General features: G+C 41.0%; 1 protein-coding gene across 4 annotated transcripts in view; it reads right to left on the bottom strand.

Annotated features, from left to right (window-relative positions):
• Nucleotides 1-7,380: 7,380 nt before the first annotated feature.
• sh3glb2b (SH3-domain GRB2-like endophilin B2b) overlaps nt 7,381-14,797 on the bottom strand; it is a 56,880-nt gene continuing 49,463 nt past the window's right edge. For 2 of the 4 annotated variants that reach the window (XM_034096477.2, XM_034096479.2), the window contains 2 exons: nt 11,952-12,192; nt 7,383-9,747 (listed from right to left, as the gene is read on the bottom strand). In XM_034096477.2, the coding sequence (XP_033952368.1) occupies nt 9,640-9,747; nt 11,952-12,192 (349 nt within the window). In that variant the 3' untranslated portion in view covers nt 7,383-9,639. Of the gene's footprint in view, nt 9,748-11,951; nt 12,193-14,797 lie in introns of all 4 variants that reach the window. The other 2 variants (XM_034096478.2, XM_034096476.2) reach the window with 2 other exon arrangements.

The following is a 14,797-nucleotide window of genomic DNA, read 5'->3' as shown; positions in this document are numbered from 1 at the left end:
AATATCAAGCCACGATTATTGTTAGCCGCAATGCACGTTGGGCAGTGGCGGCGCCAGGGTATGGCTGGGGTAGGCTACAGCCATACCAAGAAATGGCTTAGCCCTACCTTAGCCCGACCATGAAAAATTATGTTAAAGTAAGCATGTTGAGAACACGGATTGCGAAAATCTACCGGTCGTGTCCACAACACACAAACTGATCCTGCTGTAACAACAAGTGCACGTTACTGACGCAATATGGTTGAGACCATTCGGGCTTATGCTAGAGGGGTGCAAGGAATAGTCTAAGTAGTGGGGTAGTTTTATACACTAAAGGTGTGGAAATCAGCGAGGCCGCGGTCAGATCAAAATGCCTCCGAATGCAATTTGAATAGACCTTCAGCCAATCAGAGCAACGAAACGTTGGGTCTGCTGCGTCATATGTCACGTTCACAGTGAAAAGTCCCCAAATTCGCGCCGAGTAAATTGCAGACAGACAGCAGAACTTCTAGGATTAATTGTATATTTCGGATGGATAGATTTGTTCTTAAACGCCCTCGCATTGAGGTACAAGTCGAACAGGTGCCAGAGTCACACGACCCACCTGAAGAGTGAATAGTGAGTTTTGAATATATTTTGTAATAGTAATTTGAAAAAGTGTTTTGTATGACATTGACAATAGAGACACAGGTCTCTCTCTGTTTACCTGTGTCTCTCTCGTCTCTCTCTCTGTCTCTCTCCCTCACTCTCCCTCACTCTCTCCCTCTCCATGTCAATTATATATGCCAACTTTTCTTGTTTCTGCCCCTGCGTAGCATGTTGTAACAACGTGGAATTAGCAGAATAGGCTATTGTATTGTTTAACTCACACCTGTTGCTCTCGATGTAATTTAGCTGATAAAAGGAGACTAATAAAAGCTAATAAAAGCCTCACGCTTGGCGTATCACTGTGACTTGAGCCCCACCACTGTATGGGTTAGCCCTACCATAGATTACCCAACAAAAATACTCTGGCGCCGCCACTGACGTTGGGATATGGTGTTAATGCGATATGATATCCGAAAAACATTTCAGAGTTTAGGATGGCCGAAGACACTACACTACCCATAATCCTCAGCTATCGTTTGGGACTACAGCCCCGTTGCTCGTGCGAACGAGAAAGTATCTTGTGCGAACGAGTAAGTATCTCGTGCGAATGAGTAAGTATCTCGTGCGAACCAGAAAGTATATTGTGCGCACAAATTAATAAAGTGTGGCCTTGTTTTATTTAAATCGAGGCCACGAATTACATCTTGTGCGCACAAGTTAATAAAGCGTGGCCTCGTTTTATTTATTTTTCTCTCTATGAACGCTCCAGGGCTCCGTAGGTTCCGGTCTACCAAGACCCGACCGGACAAAAATAAGTGGTGCAGGCATGAAACGTGGCGTATCATATGCACACAAAACTCGGCCTCAGATCTCAATGGGAATGGTTAGCGTATCATATACACGCAAAATCGGACTTCTGCGTATCTATTGGCCGCATTTCCAATGTGTAAAGTCGTGTCATTTGTACGCAGACTGAAGAGAGTGGGTTGGTTGAATGTATTGTTTTAGGAACATCCATTGTAAATAAATGGCATTCAATAAACATTGAATAGCATGTCATGCAGTTTGTCTGTGCCTTTTCCTCCGTGTTGTCCTGGCATATAGTCTCCCCCATGGTTTGCTGTGCTGCCTGGGGATGCTCCAATCGCTCAGAGAAAGGAGTACAAATGTACGGCTTCCCCACTGACACAGAGAGGAGGGAAGAATGGCTGGCTCAAGTCAGCAGGAGCAATTTAACCATCACAAAAGAAAACAACCGCAACAAAACATGTGAGGTAATCATATATCACACGAGACCACTCAAGCCGCTGGAGACGCTGTAGTACATATGCCGAGCCTGTAAGTGGCGCTGTACTTCTGCCACAAAATACACCAAAAGCAGCGAAGAAGACGTCCTGTGGTGCATGGTTGCCATGGTTGCCCTACTGTTTATTCTCCGTGGTGGACGCTCTGGCTCTTTTTCTCCCTCCCCGAGGCAAGCGTGTGCTCCTGTATAAATCTCTCCGATAGTCCACCAGCAGATGAAAAACACCCACCTCTCCGCCACTTCCAAGGGACGAGGAAACCGTGCGGCAGTTTCCGTTAGATTTTTTTTCCGCCGGTCAACATGTCCGTTAAAGTTTATATCTTCCGGACAAAATTAGAAAAGTGCCGGTCAGAGGTCTTCTTTGTTATTTATTGAGCTTTAAAACAAATTGATAACGACTCTATATAAGAATACAAAATGGAGCCTCTCTTTTCCTCCCTTTCTTCTGACAGCCCAGCAGCTGATCTCTGAGCAGGAGAGGTGGGGAGAGGCGGGGCTAATTGCTTCATCGTTATCAGGAAATGATCGTATAGGCCAAGGCGTAGACACGGAGCCGTTTGGCCCCCCAGAGCGTTGCGTACCCAGATCTACCCACCTTGGGACCCGTTATCGTTATCTGCGTTTCCCTGTCGGCCTTGTGTGGCCAAACCTATATGATAGAGAACTGTAGCGGATACGACCGTTACCGTTCTCGTGTGGCTGCAGCCTTAAACTGGGCCATGCTGCATAATGAGATATTTCACTTTAGGTATTTAAAGTATCTTTTGATCTGCTCATACTTTTATACTTTTAATTAAGTATAATTTTAAATGCAGTACTTTTACTTGTAACTGTGTATTTTTACACTGTTATATTGCTACTGTTACTTAGTCAATAATCTGAGTGCTTTTTCATCTCCGTTTGTGTGTTGTGAGGTGAAGAGGGGAACTTGGAATCATCTCTTCTGTACATAATGGAAGAAAATATTTTGGACGATATTAAAAACAAGACAACCATATAACTGTAACACACATGCATGTTTATTGCACATCAAACAAGCAAGGTGATGACTGAACATCTCAGAGCCAAACCTCTCCCCCCCCAGGCAAATAATGACACACTACACTAAATGGAAAACATGAGAGCTACAGGAAAGACAGCCCATAGAAAACAACTGAAATATCAGCTAGAAACCCCAAATGAACACACACACAGTAAATCGGGTGTTATATATTATCAATTTGCATGGCGTGTTCTCCAGCCCCTGTCCGTCTGTTTGTGGAGAATATTCAACAGTACAATAACTTGAACTCTTGAGTTCTAAAGCTTCACATGGACATTGAGTGGGAGGAGGCTGCTCATTGTCATCAATGTTTGGAAACTCCATCAGTTTATGAAAAAATACTGATGTAAGGCTTTGAGGTAACTATATCCAAGGTCAAAAAAACATAAACGCTTAAACATCCAATAAGTTATTTACCAGACCAAATGACTAAAAGCATTGCAGCAATGTTCATTCCACTTAAAACAAATACAGCAAACCTAAAACAATATAAATGTTTTCCTGAGGGTGGTGTTTAAGGGTGGAGCCACACGAGGACGATAACGCAAACGGACCGAAATCGATATCAAAAAAGTCTTCCGTCCACACGCAATAGGCACCAGAAACATGTCCGTTCACACGAGACCGCTCGAAAGCGCTGGAGACGCTGTCTACATATAGTCCACCAGCAGATGAAAAACACCCATTTCTCCGCCTCTTCCAAGGGACGAGGGAACCGTGCGGCCAACCCTGTCTCCTAAAAATTACGTTCCCACAGAACTAAACTGCATTCTCAATTACGTTTAGCTAGAAACGTATTTACTCCCACGTTACGTTTGTTATGAACGTATCTCAAATACGTTTATTTTCTACATATCTTCTAGAAACATGTTTTCTCCCAGGTTACGTTCCTTATGAACGTATCTGAAATACGTTTATTTTCTACATATCTTTGCCAATAGTCATTTATAAATATCATTTTAGAGCACACCTTTGAAATCGACAATCGGGCTCGATATATGGTTAAATTAAAATCAGTAGGCGAGGCTGTAATTTCGCCAGCTGTTACTCTCATGTGCGAGGCAGAACATAATAGTTTTAACATGCCAAAAAGCTGCTGTGTCGTTCATTGCACCTCAAACATTAAAACAAATCCAGAGTTACGTGTTTCTGTACTTCCTCTAAGAAGAAAGGACAGTAACAGAAGAGCTCTGTGGCTTCAGGCTTGATCGCCGTTCAAATGACAGCGTTGGTTTCCCCAAAAGTGGGCGGGGCTGTAAAGTGAAGTAGATTTTACTGTCATCTATTATTCAAAACCATTCTATTTATTCTAACGTATTACATGCCAGTGTTTTATCTTTTTATTTATTTGTTTTTATTTTAAATCGTATAATGTCGGACTTTTTTTTGTCATCTTTGAGGAAAAGAAATGGGGTTTAGAGATTCAAAATAATGAAATCTGTATTTTTTAAAATCTCTTCCTTCTAATTTGTTATTCTTTTCTAAATAACACACTGTTATTTACTCAACAATAGCACACAATTATCCTTGTTTTTATTTATTCGTTTAATTCTATAATCTTGGGCATTTTAGCATGCTTTTTAGCCGTAAATAAAGTCACCAGAAACAGACGGGACATTTCGAGATTTAGGATGGCCCAAGACACTACACTACCCATAATCCCCAGCTATCGTTTGGGACTACAGTCCGTTGACAAACCCCGTGATGTTGCGCCAAGGTTACGCCGAGCGTCAAGCTCTTTGAAATGGAACGAAACCACGGCAGACTATTCAAAACTGGACTCGAACGCCCCACCAGAACTACACATGCTGGCTATTGTGTTTCGCAACATGTTCTCTATGGCACGTCTCTACTGGGAATTGTAGTTTTAAAAGACGTTTTTTCCCAAATGTAGAAGTTGACAGTATTAAACTGTGTACAGCCCTGGAGGTTTAGGCGATAGGAAACACATTGGTGTGTACACATTTAAAACATGTAATTACTAAATGGGTGAAAATCGCTTGTATCCATAATGGGCAGCATTAATATATACCCACACGACAGCTCATTGTTACTTTGTTATTCTACTCCACTACAATTCAGAGGTTAACCTGGTATTTTTACTCCACTACATTTAGTTTAGTTACTTTGCAGATTCTGATTAATGATGTGAAATATAAACAACCCTTAAAGCAGACTTTAGTTACACCTGAATACAATTCAGGGAAGGTGATTGTCAAGTGCCAACAATCAGGAGAGATATTTGATAGTTGGTGCTTGAGAAGACTAAACATTTATCTGCAGATCTTTATAAAGTATATTCATTACTCGTTATTCTCTACTAATAGTTAATTAAAAACTGTATAATGGCTATTTTGCATATCCCTTTCAAGATTTCAAGGTTTTCTAAGGTGTATTGATCTTATACACAACTTGGGTCGCAGGTTCCTCAACAGACATCTATCAATATGTGTGTACTGTATACCTCCACCATTAAACTGTCATATTCTGCACATTTCTTATTCTATCTACATACATAAGAGTATAATTAATGTGTATAATATCATTTAAAATAAGTGTTTCAACATAGTTAACATTGCAGGAAAGCAATATTTTAGACGTTAAGTACTTTGTCAGGCTTAATATTCATCTGTAGATAGATACCCCCAGAGCTTTTTTCTTGTTTAAAAGAAGACCTTAACCTAAAGTATTTTTTAATGTGTTAATAAAGGTTAATTCGTTTTTCTGTTTTGCACATCCTCCTATTAATATCTTTGAACATCCAGCACTAAACTGTTTTATTGTAGAGATCACTTAGTATCTTCTTGACTTTTTATATTCTATATTTCTATCATTGACCTTCTACTTTCCCCCTATGAAAGTATGTACTCTTAATATTGTTTTGATCAAATAAGATTATTCAACAAAAATAATTCAATAACATGCTTTAACCACTAGGCGGTGCACACAAGGTACACACAGCATACTAATAATAACTTTGTATTATTAGTGTAGACACTTATGTATAACATCTGAAGATGTGTAATTGTATTCATGTTTTTACGTAATTTTACAGGATATTGCTATACTATTTCTCTTGTTTTACTTCTTCACATTAATATCTGATTTGTAAAACATCACAGACAGAAAGGCATAGGCTATCCTTCATTTAATAGTAAGCTATTGAAATTGTGATTCCATAGATGTGTCTCCCATCACCCAAATCCCCTGACTATTCTCTCAACTCAGTATTTAGATTCTTATATTCAAAGAAAATCAGTAATATCTTTAAAAACTACAAGTCCTTTTTTATCAGCTGTGCACCGTTATGGTGTAAATATAACCAATATACCAATTGGATCAAATATAAAAGTCAGCCGAATTACTATTGATACTGCAAGGAGACGTATTTTGTGAAAAGAAATTGAAGATGTTGTTTAATTGTTGATATATTTATGATCCACGTCAAGTATTCAGTTTTGGCAGCAGTTCTCCTGTTTGTCTCTCTCTATAAATAAAGAATTACGGCAGATGTGTAATATTTAATGCAGCCGAACCGTGTATTACAATGCCGTTATGTGATGACTTCCAAAGAGAAAAGCAAGCACACTCTGAATTAGGTATTATTTTATTTTTCGTTGTCGGATATCATATCTCCATATCATATCAACACCATATCCCAGCGTGCATTGCGGCTAAAACATCCAATCAACAAGCTTCAAGCTGAGGATCTTGGGTAATCAGTTTAGTGGGTTTGTGGTGTGTATCGCTCAAAATGTCCCGTCTGTTTCCGGTGACTTTATTTACGGCTAAAAAGCCCAAGATTATAGAATTAAATGAATAAATAAAAACAAGGATAATTGTGTGTTATTGTTGAGTAAATAACAGTGTGTTATTTAGAAAAGAATAATAAATTAGAAGGAAAAGATTTTAAAAAATACAGATTTCAGTATTTTGAGGCTCTGAGCCCCATTTCTTTTCCTCACAGACGGAAAAAAAGTCAGATTATTATACGATTTAAAATAAAAACAAATAAATAAAAGATAAAACACTGGCATGTAATTTACGTTAGAATAAATAGAATGGTTTTGAATAATAGATGAGAGTAAATCTACTTCACTTTACAGCCCCGCCCACTTTTGGGGAAACCAGCGCTGTCATTTGAACGGCGATCAAGCCTGAAGCCACAGAGATCTTCTGTTACTGTCCTTTCTTCTTAAAGGAAGTACAGAAACACGTAACTCTGGATTTGTTTTAATGTTTGAGGTGCAATAAACGACACAGCAGCTTTTTGGCATGTTAAAACTATTATGTTCTGCCTCGCTCATGAGAGTAACAGCTGGCGAAATTACAGCCTCGCCTACTGATTTTAATTTAACCATATATCGAGCCCGATTGTCGATTTCAAAGGTGTGCTCTAAAATGATATTTATAAATAACTAATTATCATTATTATAAGCAAGACAATAAATGGCAAAGATATGTAGAAAATAAACGTATTTAAGTTACATTCATAACTAACGTAACGTGGAAGAAAATATGCTTCTAGAAGATATGTAGAAAATAAACGTATTTGAGATACGTTCATAACAAACGTAACGTGGGAGAAAATACGTTTCTAGAAGATATGTAGAAAATAAACGTATTTGAGATACGTTCATAACTAACGTAACGTGGGAGTAAATACGTTTCTAGCTAAACGTAATTGAGAATGCAGTTTAGTTCTGTGGGAACGTAATTTTTAGGAGACAGGGTTGGTGCGGCAGAGTTTCAGTTCGATTTTGTTTCGCCGGTCAACATGTCCGTTAGTTTAAATCTTCTGGAGAAAATTTGAAAAGTGCCGGTCAAAGGTCTTCTTTGTTATTTATTGAGCTTTAAAACAAATTGATAACGACTCTATATAATAATATAAGAATAAAAAACAGAGCCTCTCTTTTCCACAGCCCAGCAGCTGATCTCTGAGCAGGAGAGGTGGGAGAGGTGGGAGAGGCGGGGCTATTGCTTGTTATCAGAAAATGATCGTATAGGAGTAAACACGGAGCCGTTTGCCCTCCCAAAGCATTTCGTTTGCAGATCTACCCACCTAGGGACCCGTTATCGTTTTATGCATTTCCATGTCGGCCTCGTGTGGCCGAATCGTCTATCTCAGTGCTTCTCAAAGTGTGGTCCGTGGACCACTGGTGGTCCGTGAGCACCCCCTAGTGGTCCGTGAGTATATTGGTAATATTTCACATTTGAAATAAATTAATTAATTTAAGTTTTCCGCACTCTCGCGTGAATATCTCCGCAATGGAGCGAGCTTAAGTTTCATCACACATGTTGCCACTTGTTTGTACCATTTTCAGGCGATTTGTAATCTGTTCTAAAAAAACGATGTGTTTTTGGATATTTGTGGAGTTAGGTGGTCCGCGAGTGTTTTTTTATTGGTTAAGTGGTCCTTGGTATGAAAAAGTTTGAGAAACACTGGTCTATCTGATAGAGAACTGTCGCGGATATGACCGTTATCGTCCTCGTGTGGCTGGGGCCTAAGAGAGTAGTCAAAATACAAGGGCATTATTCACATCAAATTAAAGATGGATATTTTTGGACTGATGATGATCTGTAGAGGAAAGGTCAAGGGTTCACAAAAACATTCTGCATCATCTTCTGGGAACCAGTGATCTCCGATCCACCACACCACTGTACACACTGGCTTCTATTAGTGGCATGTTGTGATTTATCTTTAAAGCCTAACAACATTACACAGAGCTATGACACACACTGCACTGAGGGAACCAGTCACATGACTCGACATGCAATCCTCCATTATCTCATTAAGTCATTTTTTTTACTTTGAAGAATTGGACTTGTTCTCATGAACATCATCATTATATCACTCTGTTAAATTATGTGAAACTTTCTTACCCCACATTTTGGAAGGATGTTGCGTAAATTACATGTTTTTTTAGTGTGGAGATGGTTTCCTAACTTCATTCCGTCTTCCTGACTTGCTTTAGGCATTGAGAGGATCATTGTCAGAACTAATTAAGATATCCAGACAGGACATAACAGTTCTGATCCTTTCCCACAATAATATGTCATGAGGCTGTCAGACGCTAAGAATGATGACAATTTCCCAACAAAGTTACCACACACCCAAATCAATATACATTGGAATGATCTTTTTATGGATTACGTAATGTCTTTGTTTGAATCAATCACAAATTCTTTGTTGTAAAAACATAATGTTTCCGTTTCCACACAAAATCAACCAAACTTCACTGTCAACAAAATGATCGAGTGTGGTGGTTTGATTGTGGCTTCATGGCACACTTATTACTGGAATAGAGTGGTGCAGTGACGCATCCTAAAACCCGGGAGTGAGCTGCGCATGGGTTCACTCGACAAAAAAGCGATCTAATCGATAGATTTATGATAGATAGACTTATGATTCGAACATTATTCAACATTACTTTGCTTTTTTGTCGAGGGAACCCATGCGCAGCTTAATTCCGGGTTTTAGGACGCGTCACTGCACCACTCTATAAGAGGAACTGTGTAATGACCCGCCACAGTTACAAGCCTTTGATGAAAACAGTCATCTGCTAGATGGAAACCTTTTCAGACATATTGCATACGTGTTTTAAATATCCACAGATCAACATACCACTAGTGTACAAAAAGACAAGTAAGTGTGTGTGTGTGTGTGTGTGTGTGTGTGTGTGTGTGTGTGTGTGTGTGTGTGTGTTTCCTGTTGTCTGGTCCATTAGCTCAGCAGTTCAAGGTAGGTGACAGGGACTTTGCCCTTTTGGTTCCCTCGTTCTCCAATCAACCAATCAGGGTCCATTCCTGGTACAGTGTACACGGTGATGAGCTGGAGAGACAGAGGAGGATAGGTCAAGACACAATTGGAAAAAGATGTTTAACATTTAACTAATCATTAGCAAGTCATTTTCAAAGAGAAATCGGATTCACGCAGACCTCTGCATTGATTGATTTCATGAGTGTGCTTCACGAGGACCAAGGTATGTGGAGGATTCAAGTCTTTGACATTAGGTTTCCTGCACCACGAGGAAAAACATTACAGACGGAAACACTTCTCAATTTGGAAGAGCCACAGATAGTCGGGTAACTTCCTCTGTTACTCAGTAACCAGTAAGCTATTGATCAAAAGAACAATGGAAACACATTCTTAGTAATTAAGTAAGTAAGTAAAGTTTATTTTTAAAGCGCTTTTCACAGACAAAGTGCTTGACAAAACAATGAGACATCAACATAGCCACACATGTTAAGAAGTCATAAAAACACCAGAACATAATTAAGACGCAATAAAACAATTCTTACAAACAAAATAAAAACACAAACAAATTTAAAACATAGTATAAAATGGAATAAAATCAAGCACACCGGTCCCAAACAGAGTCCGCAGACCGTAGATGAGCGGGCAGAGCATTCCATAGTTCAGGAACCACAGCTGCGAATGCTCGATCACCGCGGTCTTAAGGTGGGTACGTGGGACAGACAGTACATGTTGCATGCGGGCTGATGTATAAGGAGGTATTAAGTCGGCCACATAAGCAGGAGTCTGACCGTGCAAAGCTCTGGAGGTGAGAGTGAGGACCACCTGTACACCTTTAAAGAGTACTCCATCGATTAGGGATTGTACTGATTGCCCCTAACCCAGCCCTTATCCCGGGCCTCTAACCAAAGTGCTTACTAATTTCAGGGTTACAGGTCCATTCCTGCACCACTCTATGCAGCGTGAAGAACAGAGGAGCGCCTGGCTTCAGAACTACTTTCCACAGGTCCAGAAATGTTTCCCTTTAAACATGTAGTCTTCTGCTCAAACCAACGCTGCCTCGGGTGACTTTACTTCACTTGTCTCCCTCTGGAGACACTAAGGGAATCAAACAAGTTAACATCCCCAACATCTAGAAACCCACTTTGCCGTGTAACATCGGTAGAGTTCTCCTTTAAATGTCATTTACACAAAGGTCCTATAAAGATGTGTTCTGTGAACTAGAGCTCAGCGCTGTGTGTTCTGTGAACATACTGAAACCCAAACCAGAACAGTTTGAATTGGATGCTAATGTTTGCCACTCAATTTCATTTCCAGCTTTTTTGCTAAAATAAATAGAAACCTTGTACCCACAGCGGTATAAAAAGTGGCTCACAAGAACACGTCTGGCTTGCCATGGCTGTACTGTCTGCCAACACTTCCAAAAGATGATATAAATGTTTTTCATGCATCCTTAGGAGACAGTGATTCAATGTTACCGTCAAACGCATTGTTGTTCAGGGCCACATTCAGCCACGTCTGAGTCGTGGGCTGGACCAGTAACATCATAGCATAATAACCTAGGAATAAAGCCAGGTCCAAATTGTTCCCTTTGTTTTGGTGCAAATATTCTGAACATCTTCACATTTAATGAACTCTCTTTTTACAAAACATTATGAACAACCTGCAATGTCTTAGTGTAAGAAGTGTGTGCAATTCGGACAGCTTTGTTCCTCAGTTTCTCCTGTACACATTGCATCACGACAGATCACATGAATCCACAAAGGCATAACACATCGAGTCCCCGGTATCTGGAACTGAACAATACTGTATTTTACTTTATGATCAAAACTACTTTTCAAGATCTAGAAATGATTTGACATTCATTTCCACATGTGTGCACTAATCCTGACCTCCAGCATACAGACTAGAGTGGGAACTATTTTCTTCCTTTGGATATTTTAGCTTGATTTCACTTACTCAGCCTACTGAAGATGATATAGACTACACTTGAAAACAAGAAGCCTTTTTCTCAGTATACATACTGTGGATATGCCCCTGCATCGTTTACATTGGAGTTGCAGTAAGAGATCACTTAGATACTCATTCCAAGTGAATTACTACAGATATCAATCATTCTTGCAATGAGCATATCGGCATGTTATCGGCACTGTTCATGTTCCAGTCACATAGCTTACTAACTCAAATACCAATATCTGCTTCCTGTTTAGGAGTTGGCCAGACATTGCTCCGTGTGCAGAGCTGTTAATGTGTGAGTCACACTCAGAATTCCACTGTACCTCATCAGCCAGAAGTGAAAGCTCGCTGGAATCATGGGCGTCGTAGTCATATAGGACCTTGGCCTTCCTGGTGCCTGTGACTGGGAGCTGTGTCTGCTCCATGGCCAGCGTGCTGGGCATCTGGCTAGACAAAGAGGAGACTGTGGCCCCTGGAGATGATGGTCCAGACAGGAATGCCGAAGAGACAGGGTCAGGGCAGGCGGCAGCAGGAGGCTGGGGGACGCTGGCAGCATTAGCACACCTGCATGAACATTAGAAGAAATAAACAAGAGCTGAGTTGTTGTAGTGGATTCCCAGGTTGTTTGTTTGAGGCTGTCAACGCTATTTCATTTCATTTCAAACCTTTATTTATACAGATAAATCCCATTGAGATCATTGATCTCTTTTCCAAGGGAGACCTGCTCAAGTAGTTCCACATGAAACATAAAAGCATAAACAGAACAACAAAAGGACATCATCCAGCATCATTTACATCATTATCCACATAAACAGGTACCAATAGCTTCCGATTGACTAGCATCCAACCGAGCTTTAAAAACATTTAGTGGCACCAGATTGTTCAGTTTCCATTTAATTTGCAGACTGTTCCAAGACAGAGGAGCTGCATCTAAAAGCTATCTTCCCTAAGACAGTCCTAGCAGTTGGCACATTTAATAAAACCACAGCATTCGATCTCAGGCAGTAGCCACTTACAATTCTCCGTGAGATCAGAGAGCAGATATAAGATGGAAGTTTCCCTAGCATGGCTTTGTATATAAAAATGTACCAGTGACTGAGCCTCCGTACAGTTAGTGAAAGCAAACCAGCCCTTGCATACAGGGTACAGTGATGGGTTAATGCTTTACAGTTTGTCACAAACCTCAGAGCACTGTGATACGCAGCATCTAACCTGACCAGGCAATGGGCAGGTGCATTCATATACATCAGATCCCCATAGTCCAGCACAGGTCAAAAGGTCACAGTGACTAGACTAGAGTTGTCAGCGGCGTTCTCAGTGTTCTTAGTCACGGTAAAAAATACAATACTGTAGAAAGTGTTTCTATAAGAGTCAGGTAGGGCATTCCTGACCTATAGGGCACTAAGTGTCTATAAGAGTCAGGTAGGGCATTCCTGACCTACAGGGCACTAGGTGTCTATAAGAGTCAGGTAGGGCATTCCTGACCTACAGGGCACTAAGTGTCTATAAGAGTCAGGTAGGGCATTCCTGACCTACAGGGCACTAAGTGTCTATAAGAGTCAGGTAGGGCATTCCTGACCTATAGGGCACTAAGTGTCTATAAGAGTCAGGTAGGGCATTCCTGACCTATAGGGCACTAAGTGTCTATAAGAGTCAGGTAGGGCATTCCTGACCTATAGGGCACTAGGTGTCTATAAGAGTCAGGTAGGGCATTCCTGACCTACAGGGCACTAAGTGTCTATAAGAGTCAGGTAGGGCATTCCTGACCTATAGGGCACTAAGTGTCTATAAGAGTCAGGTAGGGCATTCCTGACCTATAGGGCACTAGGTGTCTATAAGAGTCAGGTAGGGCATTCCTGACCTATAGGGCACTGGGTGTCTATAAGAGTCAGGTAGGACATTCCTGACCTATAGGGCACTAGGTGTCTATAAGAGTCAGGTAGGGCATTCCTGACCTATAGGGCACTAGGTGTCTATAAGAGTCAGGTAGGGCATTCCTGACCTATAGGGCACTAAGTGTCTATAAGAGTCAGGTAGGGCATTCCTGACCTATAGGACACTAGGTGTCTATAAGAGTCAGGTAGGGCATTCCTGACCTATAGGGCACTAGGTGTCTATAAGAGTCAGGTAGGGCATTCCTGACCTATAGGGCACTAGGTGTCTATAAGAGTCAGGTAGGGCATTCCTGACCTATAGGGCACTAGGTGTCTATAAGAGTCAGGTAGGGCATTCCTGACCTATAGGGCACTAGGTGTCTATAAGAGTCAGGTAGGGCATTCCTGACCTATAGGGCACTGGGTGTCTATAAGAGTCAGGTAGAGCATTCCTGACCTATAGGGCACTAGGTGTCTATAAGAGTCAGGTAGGGCATTCCTGACCTATAGGGCACTAGGTGTCTATAAGAGTCAGGTAGGGCATTCCTGACCTATAGGGCACTAGGTGTCTATAAGAGTCAGGTAGGGCATTCCTGACCTATAGGGCACTAGGTGTCTATAAGAGTCAGGTAGGGCATTCCTGACCTATAGGGCACTAGGTGTCTATAAGAGTCAGGTAGGGCATTCCTGACCTATAGGGCACTAAGTGTTTGTAAGAGTCTGGTAGGTGCAGTCCAGTACCTTAGCTCACTAAAAAGAGAGTAAAGTGAACCAGCGAGGTCTCCGTGAGGTAGTCTAGTCCTGCACGAGTGACTCGCTGGGAAAATTCTGTGGACTATAGGCTGACAAAAAGCTGAAGTCGATATTATATGTGAGTATACAGGAGGAGACACGCAACTTTCAAAAATCAATTTGAAACGACCGGATCTCGCAAACTCTTGCTGTGGGGTTGATCTGAACGGCTGAACGTGACGATAAAGGATTTTTTTGGCTTGGGTTAATCTCCATGTGAGGGTCACATCTCTAAAGAGAGGTGTCGAAGCACTCTCAAAAGCCTGAATCATCTGTTGAAATAATACATCGCACAAAATAAGCCGGACAGAATGTATAAGGGAATAAACTCTGTCATGTTTTACGTCAAATCTGTGTAATAATTGAGAAAAGAGAGCATAGTGAGCTGAGAGCTTCATCAGACAGGGGAAGCTCATTTGTGGTCAGCTGCTGCCCTCTGGTGGTGAACAGGGTGTAACCATATTCTGTGTTGTTCCACGCTGGAAACTCTGAATTCAGACTGT

Source organism: Pseudochaenichthys georgianus, chromosome 12 (genome assembly GCF_902827115.2).
Source record: "Pseudochaenichthys georgianus chromosome 12, fPseGeo1.2, whole genome shotgun sequence".
NCBI classification, from domain to species: Eukaryota; Metazoa; Chordata; class Actinopteri; order Perciformes; family Channichthyidae; genus Pseudochaenichthys; species Pseudochaenichthys georgianus.
This window is presented reverse-complemented; position numbering and strand designations above follow the sequence as displayed.